Source organism: Tetrao urogallus, assembly GCF_951394365.1.
Source record: "Tetrao urogallus genome assembly, chromosome: 18".
NCBI classification, from domain to species: Eukaryota; Metazoa; Chordata; class Aves; order Galliformes; family Phasianidae; genus Tetrao; species Tetrao urogallus.
In genome coordinates, this window is record NC_136831.1 from 2,188,650 (window position 1) to 2,202,033 (window position 13,384).

A 13,384-nucleotide genomic window follows, 5' to 3' on the forward strand; every position below is an offset into this window, starting at 1 on the left:
TTGGCAGGCAGCACCCAAATCTGATGCTCTCAGGTTCTGGTTCTGCTGTTGATTTACTTAGGGAAGTTAGGAAACCCTTGAGCATTAATTTCTCTACTAGAAAATTTAAGACTGTTGTGCTTTTCTTATCTGCAAGGTACAGCTGCTTCATGTTTTCAGACTACCTAGGTGCTTGTATTGGAATTAAGAGTTAATTACAGGCTGGACATGTTAAGGAGCCTGGAAGGCAGAGACCAGTTAGATCAAACCATCTCCTTTGTTCAGAAGGCACAGGCACTGCTGTGCATTTATAGCATTGCCAAAGGACAGTGGGGCGAACGGCAGAGAGACTTCAGTTGTTTTAAGTCTTCTAGCCTCCCATAGCAAAATAACTCAGCCTGTCCTTTTCCAGACACCTGGTGTGTCCTTAGTGAATGCAGAATGCCATCACAGCTCCCAGGCTTCGCTTCAGGGGCAAAGGGAATGTCACAGCAACTGCAGCCTGGTTGGGGGGGAGTCCTCTGGAAAGTCTGCTACAATGAAACTCTTATGAACCATAATGATGCAAGAATGCGGCACCATAGCCGTTAATTAATGTTTATGGTAACAGAGGATAGCGTGTAATTATGTGAAGATAGTGAGAAGTTGCTCATAGTCCGTGTGCATGGAGGCACCTCCCAGGGTGATATTGATGTATTTGACAGGAGGCACTGAAAAGCCCTAAAGAAAAGTTAACGCATTGATGTATAAACTCTATAGCCTGCACTAGCCATTCTCCTTTTCTAAAAGCAAACAGGGTTCTAGGTTAAAGAATACACAAGCTCTGTGCACCTGTTAACCCTCTGTAATTCACAGTCGAAAGATGTGCTCCTGGTTCACTCCTCCCCCCTGCTGCATTTGAGCACATCTGTTCTGTAATAGAAGTGCCCTTGTTCTCAGTAAATAGGAGCCAGTGGGCATTAGCCTCAGTGAAGGAACGGGCATCTGCATATCCTTTACTGAGAGGTGGACAGCGTGGGCATATTGTGAGTTAGCAGACCTCCACCCCTGCTCACCTTGTGGGAATGGGTCACACATGTCCTCGGGTCTAGCCCTGCACAAATATGGCTGAATCAAATACCCTGGAATATACCGTACTCACCGTTTATCAGTACCTTAAAGTTCTCATGTGGAGCATCTTATGATATGCTTGATGGCTGTTAGTGTGTGAACAGACACAGAGAAATCTTCCAATTCTGCAGCATCACGTGGAGCTGTCTTAGCACACTGTTAGCTTTGTCAGCACTCAGTGTCAGTGCCAAGTGCATGTATTTGCAGGAGCAGTTGCATCTATTTCTGATAAGACATTGTTACGTGTGCTTTCATAGCATCTCTTAGGAAGATCTGGCTCTATTTTCACAGTATGAGCAAGTCGTATTGGTCTTTAGTTACAAGTTATGCTTTTTTCCCTTAGTGACAAAGTGGTTATGTTGAAGTTTGAAAAAAAGGTATTTCTGCCTTTCAGGATGGGAAGCTTCCACCTCTTGCTTTTCAGTGCAGCCACATCCCAATGATAGCAGCAGACTTGTTATTGAACAAAAGCAATTAGTCTTGGCAGCAGCAGAGTATGACTATGACTCTTTCCAGCCTATTGCAATTGCTTGGAGTAATCAGATTAATAGAACAAAATTAGATGCTACTATAAATCAGTGTTTTTTTCAGTGACAGAGTATGAAGCTGTGTTATTCTTAGCTCATGAAGCCAAATGTCTAAAATCAAACTTTACTATCCTAATGCCTTGCCATATTTCTCATTTATGAGGCTTCAGATTAAGTTATCTCACACGTACTTGCCTTAATGGTGCACTGAAGAACCTTTTTGCAAAATACAGGGGTTTTTGGTAGTCCAATTTGTCTTGAATTGGTGTTTAAAACATCAGGCTTGAAGCGCCTAGAATAAATTCAAATCCCTTTCAGATCCAGGTATTGATCTTGGCTGAGAGCTAACTGTTGGAGCCTGAAAAAAGTATCCAAACATCAGATTGTTCAGTGTCTGCTCTGTAACTGAGTGGTAGCAACTCACTGCAAGGAGAAACCTCAAGCCCTGTGTCCCAAAACTGCAGCTTGGCTGCTCTCCTACGTAAACAGGGCACTGTTCTGTCTTGCATGGTAAAAATGCCAGGTGTTGTGGTGCTTTACAAGTGGACATCTGGCCTTGCCTTCTCTTAGTGCTCCTGAGCCAGATAAACCTCATGGTGTGTGAGTCATGTACCTCCACAGCAGCTGCTGGGACTCTCAGGTGGAAGAAACAATCTTCTTCAGCTGCTAAACAGCAGGAACCATGGGGAAGGATGTGCTGAGGAGTCCCACTAACAGCAGGCATCTCCAGAAGTGATGGAGAGATCAGTTCCAAGTGGAGGTGTCAGAGTAGGGGGCAGAGGTGTGCTGGAGGAGCTCGCTCCTGCTGTGTCCCTGGTTGGAACACTACTCAGGTAGCAGCATGTTCTATTTGTGGAAAGCTTTGCTTCTTTTTGCTTGTCCTTCGTGGGTTAAAGCACTTTGCCTCAGCATTTGAATGGAGCCCCTACTGTCTAGGCTATTTTCCCCATGCAATTAGGCTCTGCCAGTGCCAGGGACAGGCTTGCCATCAAATTTGAAGCTTTGAAGCAGTTTCACTTGAGTACCAGAGTATGACAGTTTTACTACTGCCTTTGCTATCTGCTCACTGCATGACTTTATTTCTAATAATTGCATTAGTCTGGAGAGCAATTGCCATCAAATAACACCTGTACCCTCTCACCTAGCAGCTGTGTCAAAGCCAGAACAGTGTCTGAAGTGGCACTGTGCAGGGATGTTGAGAGCAGCCAGAACATCATCCTCAGCCTGAGTTCCCATTGATTTCAGCAGGGTCAGCATGGGATCCATTACAGTTTGCTCAGCAATGGCTGTTTTTGCTGTGCTGAATTTATTGCACCGTTCAGTAAATATTTTTGGCACTTGTAATGCTTGAAGGTTTGAGTGGAACTATTATCTCTAATGTGCTCGAAAGGCTGCGAGGTTCTGCAGCCAGACGTGTTTGCGGTACCAGGCTCTTGGTCTGTCTAGCAGGATCTAATTTGGTTTGATCTGTGCTTTCTATTTTAAGATTTCTGTTGTCTTTCCAGTAGTCCCTCCGCTTTGATACTTACAAAAAACCCAGCGCTGTGACAAATGAAGGGCGAGCTCCCCCTGCTGACCCTGGTGTTGCAGCTCAGAGATGAGATGGTACCACGTGAATACAAATTAATGCAGAATCAGAAGAAAAAGGCAAATCTATTCCAACTTAATAGCTTATTTTAACCACGAAAGCAGCAGTGACAGCTGTGCTGGACAATGACTTTCATAAGGGGAGAGGCTGGGCCACCTGCACTGGTACATGGGCTGGCTTTGGGGAGGGCTGTCATGGGTATGATGAAGAGCTGAGCTCTGCTATTGTGATTAATGCCATCACTCTTTAATGAACACTCTTTAATGATGTGGTTTGTTCTTAAAAGTATTGCAGTTTTCTAAGGCTCAATCTGAAACACAAATGAGTCTCATACACCACTAAGGATACAGGGTAGGTGAAGTGAGAAGCTATCAGTCTTAGGAAAAACGCCTGAAACCAACTTCATTCAATTAGGTAATCAGATTTTATTTCCTATGGTATTAAAACGGCTTAATTGCCTGTGAAAATTGCCTGACACAAGACGGGTTAATTCTCCTCCTAGCTTTTGCAGGAAATCAGTTTGCTGCAATTGCACTTATTTGTGGCCAGAATGTCTGTTTGCAAATTGAACGTTAGAGTGTGAAAAACTTTTTTTTCCTTTTCAAATGAAACTGAAGGCAAATTTGTAAAATGATGTGGGAAGGAAAATCACGTCTGGCATCCTGAGCAAACTGAAAATGTTAAAGGTTCTTCCCCTTCAGTGACTTGGAAAACGTTTGCATAATCTTTGCTTAGGGCTAAAGATGATCTTGTCCTTTCTCTGGGACGGGCAGCACTGTGTTTGAGAGTTTGCTAATCTTAGCTGGGTATTTTCAAGGGATATCTGTGTTTTCACAAGAAGAAAGGATAAATGATGTAGTGGTTATGGTATGACATACAATTCTTGTTCTGCAGCAGAATTCCCCTCACCAGAGACAAGTCGTGTCATTTTACTTCACTTTGCCTCTGCAAATAATTCCCACATCACAAGTTTCTCCCTCATCCATCAGTGGCCAATGGAGCTGTGCTTACTTCTGCGTTTTTAACACTGTTAAATGGTTGGGGTTGTTTTGTTTTATTTGTGTTAAACTCCAGTAATTTAGACAGAACTAGAATAGAGAGGAACTCGGTATTCTGTTGGGTGAGAACTGAGAACATGGTGGTATGGTCAGTGCTGGCTCACCTCGCACCTGTCTGGCCAGAGAAGGAAATTCAGCAGCCCCACCTCCGTCCTTCTGTGACCTGGTATTGGTGTTCACCTCCAGAGGTGAGGTTGTTTTGGGTCTCTGTCACCCTTTATGTGGTGTGCAGCCCTTCCGCAGGGTGTTCTCCACAGAGGGCAGCCCTTTGCAGAGCTGTGCTGATAAGTATGGAAGGACTTGAAGCTGTTCTTGGGTTTGCTCTGTGCCTCTTCTACTGCCTCACTGACTGCAGTGGAGCTAGATCTGTTTGCCAAGTGCAGCCCAGAAATGTACACGAGGAAATTTTCCTAGCCACAGCAAGACAGACAGAATATTAAGCACGTTAAGATCTTGTGATGTAAGTAGGCATTCAAATAAAATAGCTCCAAACAGCCATATAAGTGGCTTTCAGTTTTATTGTTTCGTGGAAAATGAAATTACAGCAATAATAGAGCATTTCCGTGCAGGAGATCCTTAAAGTAGCCAGAAAGTATTCCTTCCTTTATTTGCAATGGGTTATTTATGGACAGATTGTAACCTTAAGTGCACAGTGCTGCATGGCTTGAAATATCCATCGTGGCAGTTCTGCAAGCAGAGCCAAAATGCTTTTCCTCAAGAGAGACGGTAGCAGCAGGAAGCACCCTGTGTGCCAGGCCAGAGCACTCCCTGAGCAAACTGCTGTCCAATGCCTTCATGTTTCCACACTGAGATTTGCCAGACTAAACCTTGATTTTTACTTTTTAATTTCCTTTCTGTCTGTGACATTTGAATTTAGCTCACCGCTGTATCCCAGGCTGCAAGCCAAAATATGCTAAGGTAATAAGAAGACACATACACTGTATTTGAGACTGCAGGTTAATACAGTCCCCTCTTTATGTTATGCCCCTTGGAGTACTTGCAAAATTATCATTCAGATAAGGGAAGCAAAAGGTGAGATGTTTTAGCACTGTTGCTGAAAAACACTTAGCAAGAACACTGATGTACTGACTGACAGTGTGCCAAAACCCACCTTCCTGGTGCTAAGGGTTGGGCCTTCCAGGGTTAAGGATTCCAGTTTGTGTCTTGGCAGGGGGAAAGAGCAACAGAGAATTAATTCTTTAAATACAGTTCTAAACAGGAATAAAAACAGTGGCACAATTCTAAGCTTCTTGGTGCCAATGGGCATCTTTCCATTGATCTGATGGTTGCTGAATCAGGTCCAGATGACTGCAAGAGCGCAGTGATGTTTTAATTATTACTTTAATAATCCCAAAGGAAAAGGACCTCTCAGCATTTTTCTTTTCTCCTTTTTACCAGTTGTAATAACATGCAGATCTTCCCAGCGCAATAAGGAGACCCAGGCTGTGATGCCAGCATGCCAACCATGCTAAGCAAACCTCTCTCATAGGGGAACGTCAGCTGCTGTGCCCTCAAACATCCTCTTAACAAAAAGTCACCTTTACAGAGATTGTCTCAGATGAACCTACATCCTGAGCCTGTCAATGTCGATAGAAATTCTGTCTGTGACTTCAGTGCAAGCAAGATTTGTCTCCATTTGCCAAACTGAGCTATGCCAAATTGGATTAAATGCCTGGTGATATTCTGGAAATGGATCAAAAGCTTGATTGGCTTCTGTGGTCCTGGACAGGACACAAAGCCTGTGCCAGGTGGCTGTCATGAGGAAGTGGGAAGAGCTGCCCCACGCTGGTCACAGGAGAAGGCTGAGGGAGGTGACACATTGCTTATCTAGCAGGCTGAAATAAAGACTGACCAATTAGAGGTCTTCAGCTGGAAGCACTGCTAGTACAATTTCATTAGGAATATAAGGCTTAAATTTATGGCTGAAGGTATAACTGGGAATGTTTAGAATTGTGTAACCACATCCTCATTGCAGCAGTGTACATCCACTGCTATGCAACTTTTGGCATTTATTTTCTTTCCTTCTGTCCTTTTGTGGAGGTAATTTGATGGGTACATGCCCCATATCACGCAGAGGCCATTTAGCAGAGCAAGCTGTTCGTATCTGTAAAGATTGCCACAGTGAGTGCTGGCACAAAGCAATTTGATGAGTAATAAGCTTTTGATATTAGTGTCAAAATGCACAAAAGAAAATCCTCTTCTGGAAGAGGACCAGAAAGTAACCTCAGTCAAGCACATGCTGACATACAAAATACTGAAACCAGGGGAAACAAATAGCTCGTACGTGAGTCAGAAATGTTTAGAGACAGACAAGGCAAGTCAAGTAGAAAGACGTCTTCTCAAGGCCAAATGTTTCATATCTTGTCTCTTTTCAGAAGGTCACAGCCAAAGGTATTGCGCTGAATAACTGCGGCTTTCAAGTGTGTGTGCATGCTGAGGTTTCACACAGTTTAGGCCCAAGGCTGTAAACTGGTTATTGTAAACTAACCTGGCCTGACACTGCTGCCTTCTGCAGCTCCACATGCCAAGTGCAGTCAGTGGTAATTAATGTGGAATGAGACATCTGGTGATTTCAGTGTTTCTATATTTGTCTCAGGTTTTCAGATGAGAGAAGGACGGAGGGAAATGCAGGCATTGATTTTTCCAGCTGCTCATGTGGTTACCAAAAGCAAACACAAAAGTTGAAAGTCTTCGATGGCAGTGCATAAATGTTTGCTTGCCAAACACTGTGTGCCCTGTGGCAGAGCCCTTTTTGAAGGGGAAATTGTGACATGTTGCCCAGTCCACCCCTTGGACAGGAGAGAATCAGAAACAACATCAGGTGGACACCAGTTAGCACCAGGTCTGTGAATCCTGAGCTTGGTGCTGGTCAGGGGTGGTCTTGATGCTGCAGAACAAGTCACTGAACCAAATGATGTCCAGCTTTCCGTTTCCTTGTAGCTCAGAGCATTCGTGGTGAGTCAGCATCAGTGTGATGGTACCAATTTAGTGCCTCATGCTGGAGGCAGAGCTTTCTTTCAGCTATTTATATATATATTCCAGAGTTAACTTTCAAATTTCACGCATAAAGATTAGCTGTGACTCTGCTTCTTCCTTCATTGTGCATGTAATCTCTAGGAAGACAAACTCAGCCTGATCATTTGCTTTTGTTCCTATTTTCCAGGCTGTGAAGAGTTACTGAATGATGTTCTGTCCCCTGAAAACTCTGGGCCTCAGCACTATGAGCTGCAGTATGATGATTACTATTACCAGGTAAGAGGAGCATTAACTTTGTCTCATTGCGCTGAGGAAGTCTCAGGAGTGCTGTGTAGCTGGGTTGTTACAAATGCTGTTGTTGTTTATGATCTGCAGAAGGGCTCTGAAGACTTGTTCACCTGTGAAGTTTGACTAATTTAATTAGATACAATCAGTGTTTTTCACTTGTGTGGTGCCAGCAAGCTTGTACAGGATGACTCCCTTCACAGCCAAGCAAATAGTGAGGCTTGTAATAGCAATGCTAATCAAATCCTAAATTCTCTGAGGCCAGCTGACAGTTACCCTGTGTGAAATACAGCTTAAATCAGTAGGGAAGACCTGTTAATAGTCGTGAGTCTAGGAAGCAAAAGTCTACAGGTCAAGAGCTGCCCAGCTACTGAGCCGAGAAGCTCAGCAGAGGAAGCACCAATTACCATTGCAGCTCTGACACATCCGGCTGGAAAATCAGACTACAAAAAAGAGTTTCACGTTGACTAAGGTGTGGAGAAGAGATCCTCCCATTACACACATACTTTGTGTGATGAAAATTTTAGTGAGTCAGTGTGGAAGAGATTGGGAACTGAGGCCAAACAACAAGCCTGAAATCCAAATGTGTCATGCTGGTGCCTTGGTTAGAGGTGTTAACAGTTGGACTGTGTGCAATGCCATAGCTGTGCATGCCTTCCCACAGCATGCATAGGAGAAATCCTCATTTCTACCAAGATCTTGATTTCCCATTTTCCTTGTACTCCTTTGTGAATAGCTGGGTTCAGCACTTAAACTCAATTGCTGGAGCATGTGGTGGGAGGTGTAAATGCCATGGACCTTGTCCTTGGGCCATGTTATCTGCACTGCTTCATAGCAACACACAAAACAGTTTCCATTTTTTGGGCAGAAGGTAGAGAAATTGCGTCACCTCAGTGCAGAGAATGTCTGTCACAGGACTGAAGGACACCTCTGTGACTGCAAACAAAAGGGCAGAATTTGGCCACCAACATTTTTCATGGACAGAAGTTGCCTGAGCTTGCTGTCTCTTTTCACTCGATGAAGATGACAGGCTGGCTTTAGAACCTGGGTGGTAGAGGGCTGACAACACTGTGTCTGCTTGTTTCTGAAACCGTATTGTTTTGTAACTGGTGACATAGATACCCGCAATGCTGTTGCTTGGTAACCTCAATAGATACCATAAACCAAACTCCCTGTTTTGCAAGAGATGATAGAGACTATAAAATGCAAAGCAGTCTCTCTGCAAACACTAGATGTTTTCCTATTGCTGTGCAGATGTTGCTGGCTCGTTAGAAGGCAGGTGGCACGGCTCTATTCCTCTGGGAGTTGCTATTAACCAAGGACACACTGCAGAGAAGGTGCTTGAAGATGAGCTAAGAGACGTGGCTGCAAAGCTTCCCAGCAGCCAGAAGAGGTGGGAGCTGTGTTTGCTGCTAATGCTGAGAGCAGCTGTTGGCATTCCCTTTTGCATCCTAGATTTGTGCCTCTGGGAGAGGAACAGCTAGCTGTCTGCCCACTTTGGGTCGATGCAGTGTTTGTGTGGCCTCTGAGAGGTGGTGGTAAGAGGACAGGAAATGATGCACGATGTACGCTCCACGCTTATCTCACAGCTCCTCTGCACAGCTCTGCCTTCCAGGAAGAGCATCTCGGTTACCTGCAGTTTCCAGGTATTTCAGGTGCAATTCAGAAACTGTTCACTAGATGTCAGTTAAGGGCTGGGAGAAGGCAGAGAACAGGCTGCGTTAAGGAGCCCTCCCTATGGGGAAGGAAGATGAACTTTTCCATAGAGGAAGTTTTCTGAGGCCTGGGTGGATTTGAGGTTACCTCTGAATTTTGTGCTGAGCTCCCAACGAAGAACTTGCTGAGAACATGAGCTCACTCTGTGTTTCCCAGGCCTTACTGAGTGTGAATTCCTGTAGTCGAGCTTATGGGCAGCTCCCAGTGGCACAAACTGCATTTGCCTGTTAATCTGACGTTCATCCCAGTACACCCTTTGCACGTCTGTCTAATTCTCAGGTGCAGCCAGGAGAAGGAGGCAGCAGAAGGACCATCTGCTGTGGTGGCACAAGTAGGTACTTTAAAGGGAATGCATCTCTTTTATTGCACCTGAAAGGCTGTGCTTAGACAAAGGCAGATAGATACTGAGCTGGTTTGTTGGTATGCTGTCTCTCTGCATTCATGATGTGATTTAGGAGTGAGAAAAGGAAGAGGAGACGTAATCCTCATTTACATTATTTCTCCTCTCCTCTGCTGTCACTTTGACTTTCTCTCCATGGGCTTATTGCCTGTCCTGTAGCTTTCTGAAGTCCACAGTGAAGCAGAAACCTGAGGACGTGAAGGTAATGCCAAGAAGTGGGATGAGGTAGAGGCAGGAGCCACAGTAAGGTGCTGAACTCATCAGCCTGTTTGTGTATTTCGAGTCAAATGGGGGAAGATGAAACTGACGAACCTCAAGCCTTTAATTGAAACCAACTGAATGCAATTTAATTTAAATTGGTATGCAGGATCCTCACATACCAACGGGACATTTCATTTGACATTTTTTAAATGGTCTGTTTTTACCTATCTTTTTCTTTAGTGTAAACAAGAACAAAAACTGATGAGCTTTTAATATCTAAAACCTTTGCCCAAAACAGAAGGAAAAAAATATACTGTGTATGCAATTTAAACTGCAAAGGCCATTCCATGGAAGGTTTTTAATGGCCTATAATGAGAGGCTGTGTCAGGATGGTATTTCAGGCCAACACAGAACTCATCCACTGAGCTCAGGTCTGTTGGGGTGTGATGCATAAATAGCAAAGAGCAGCAATTGGGTGTTACAGGATTCTCATATTAAAGGGAAGTGTCTCTCTGACTCAGCCCTGAGTCAGACTGCACACAGTATGTAAGTGCATGCAGAGAATAGGAAACTCCTGTCAGATTTGAAACAAAATGTTTGAGTCCCTGCTCTGCCATACATCCTTGGTGGCTCTTTCACAGAGGTAGAAAAAGAGTTTGTGAGATGCAGCTGTGCTGGGAGAGGTGGGTTAGGAGGGACTGGGAGCTTCTGCTGAGCTTTTCCTTGGGCTGCAGTGTCAGGAGATGAGGTGATCTGAGTTAGCACCTGTTTGTGCCGCTGCCAACCTTGTGCTTACACCACGGGGTTCTGGCACTATGCAAGAGAAGCTCATGTTACTACTGCTACTGAAAGTCCTCTAGGGTGTTAAGGAAGTGGTTATAAACACTAGGGAAGCAGGTTTCTTCTGCAACAAGCTACACAAGTTAGCAGCTGTAGAGCCTCTCGGCTCCAGGACCTGTGAATACTCCCACATTTCTGTGAGTGAATGGAGTCTGTTGATTTGGTATTTCGGGTCTGTATTGCGGTCTGTTTGAGGTACTGCATCAGCAAAGTGCTGTCAGTGTAATTTCTGTCTCTTACAGCCCTTAGAGGGAAAATAGAAAAATGCCCAGAGTGTGGCAGAAGCCAGTCTATCCACCCCGAATTCTTCCCACTGTTTGCTGTTGTAGCCAAAGCCAAAAGTCTGTGCAGGATTTGCTCCATAGCAAGTTTCTGCAAGCTCCTCAGAGCCCTGGACAGCCTTTGGAGATGAGAACCAACAGAAAGTCCACCGCTGAAGAATCTGAGTGAAAACCCAGACCCAGATTCAGGCAGCTCAAACAAAGCAAAGTGCCTGTGTCTCGCATTTCTGAACAGCTGGCTCTGGGCCCTGCTGGGCGCCTGGCCAGCTGGGAGCAGGGAACTGGGCTGGCTACATCCGCATCTCTCTGGCCAAGGTTTGTGTTGCAGGCTCAGGGAAAGAGTTGCCTGGCTTCAAGTGCTCTTCTGTCTCAGCTCCTAAGTCAGAGGAAAAGGGAATCGGCAAAAGGAGTTGGATTTTTCAGCACTTCACATGGCACGTTTTGGCTGTTCAGATTGGAGTGGCCGTCCCCTGATTTGGTAACAAGAGCAGGTTGAATGAAAGATTTGAGAGCCTTCTCCCGGTGAGACCAGGCAGCAGCATACCTCACCAGCCGCTTGTGAAGAGCAGGGTAGGTGTTCTTATAGATGAGGAATTCCTTCGTCTGAAATCTGTGCCCAAATGCTGTACGTGCAAACCAGTGGAAGAGCCTTTGTAAGATGCAGTGATCCCAGGGTCCCTGTTTTAAACAAGACCATTTGTTTCCTAGTCACTGGTCCTGTATTGAGCTGCTGTTTTCCTTTTTTTTTTTTGCTGCTCACATCTGTCAATAAGAGTGACTCTGCCTCTTAACAAGGTGCAGAATGATTGCTGCACGTCAGAGAATGAGCTGCCTTCTGTGTCCTGCATGTGTTCGCTGCCTGCCAAGTGATTAATTACACTGTATGAACAGCAGAAGAATTGTTGAAACATGACAAATAAATTGTGTTTGCCTCTGGGATGGATTTGGGACTACTAACTGATCCACTTCTTTGAAAATATTTTCAGTAGCAATTAGGAGTCCCCCACCGGCTTCAGAAAAGTCAGAAGTCTGTTCTGCCCGGTTTGGGTGTTATCCACAATGGAAATAACAGTCAAGGAATTGTACTAGCTTGATGCCTCAAGTTAAACCAGATCTTTCCCAAAGAAAGCACCACACATCCTCCATAGCTTAACTGCTGATAAGGTTTGTTTTGTCTTTGGTGCAGACTTGGCAGGGCTGAGCTCCCAAGAAAATGTCTTTCCACGTGGATCACAAAGGGTCCGTGTGTGCTGGATGTACTGACCTCACTGTGCTTCCTTCTGGAAGCTGAGGCAGTTTGAGTGAAGGATATCAGATCTCCCATCTTAGCAGGAGCACAGAAGCGAAGTTGTGAAGTTGGAAATGTCTTCTAACTGATAGCAAATTGAAAAACACGACCTACGTGGTAAGGAGAAGCAGTGTTAAATACAGCAAATTGAAGCTTTATTTTTTTCTGTTTCTTATCAGCCTCCAGTTCTCTCCACCACCCACACACTCTCAGTCATTCTTGGCTCCCCTTGTGCTTCTGGCATTGCAGATGCTCAGCGGCTGCCTCCCTGTGCTGGGGGTTCTTGAGCTGTTCGTGCTGTGCAGCCATCAGCACAGAGCATGTTTGTCATTTGCTCCCCTTACCAAGGCGCTGGTGGGCTCTCCTGTCCTGCTGTCACTGTGGGACCCGTGCTGTGATTAGGGACAACCCATCCAAATGTTTCTCCTCTGGAGGCTGGATCTTCATTCCTGCAGTAATCAAAACTTAGGATGTCGATATATTCCAATAGTTCAGCTGGGGAAGTACTGCTCTGTCTCGCATCTCCCTTGGATGTGTTGATAGAGAAATCTGGCTTATGTTCGTTGCTCCTAAATCTGCCAGATTCTCCTTCTCCTCAGCTTTTTATTGCATCCCATGGGACAAGAGTGCAGTCAGCGTCTTCAGGGATGGCCTTCTGAGGGGCCCAGCTCAAGGACTGATCCCAGCCTCTGCTTCTCAGTCCCTGGTAAATCTAGGCCCACACCATGGCATTCTTTCTGAGGCGTTTGTTGCCTGAATTTCCTAGTGGAAGAGGTTTCTAAGCTCAGCTCTGTTTGAAATCTTCATAAAGCCCAGCCATGCAGTTACAGGCACAAAATCTCCATGTTTCTAGGTTGGCTGAGGTAGGACTGTACATAGGTAATGGTGTGTTGTCAGAGATTAGAGTTTTGTTATAACCTCTGAGGGCAACACTCAGCAGCTCTTTTTTCCTCTATTTTCTCTAGAGCATCAGAAAGCAATATTAACTACATCTGCCAAGAAACCCCCAGTGAACAATTACCAAGAGCAATGAAAAGCACAGCGTGCTTCTATTTGAGACTAATTTACATGGAAATTGCCTGCTTTCACCTGGCGATGTTCAGAATTATATTTTATATGCTTGTGCATACATACA

General features: G+C 44.9%; 1 protein-coding gene across 1 annotated transcript in view; it reads left to right on the forward strand.

The window, feature by feature from the left end:
* Positions 1-13,384, forward strand: part of RAB11FIP4 (RAB11 family interacting protein 4) — a gene marked incomplete at both ends in the record, with an annotated part of 83,218 nt that overhangs the window by 27,415 nt on the left and 42,419 nt on the right. The window contains one exon of the mRNA XM_079544494.1: positions 7,426-7,514. Coding sequence (XP_079400620.1) covers positions 7,426-7,514 — 89 coding nt within the window. The remainder of the gene's footprint in view (positions 1-7,425; positions 7,515-13,384) is intronic.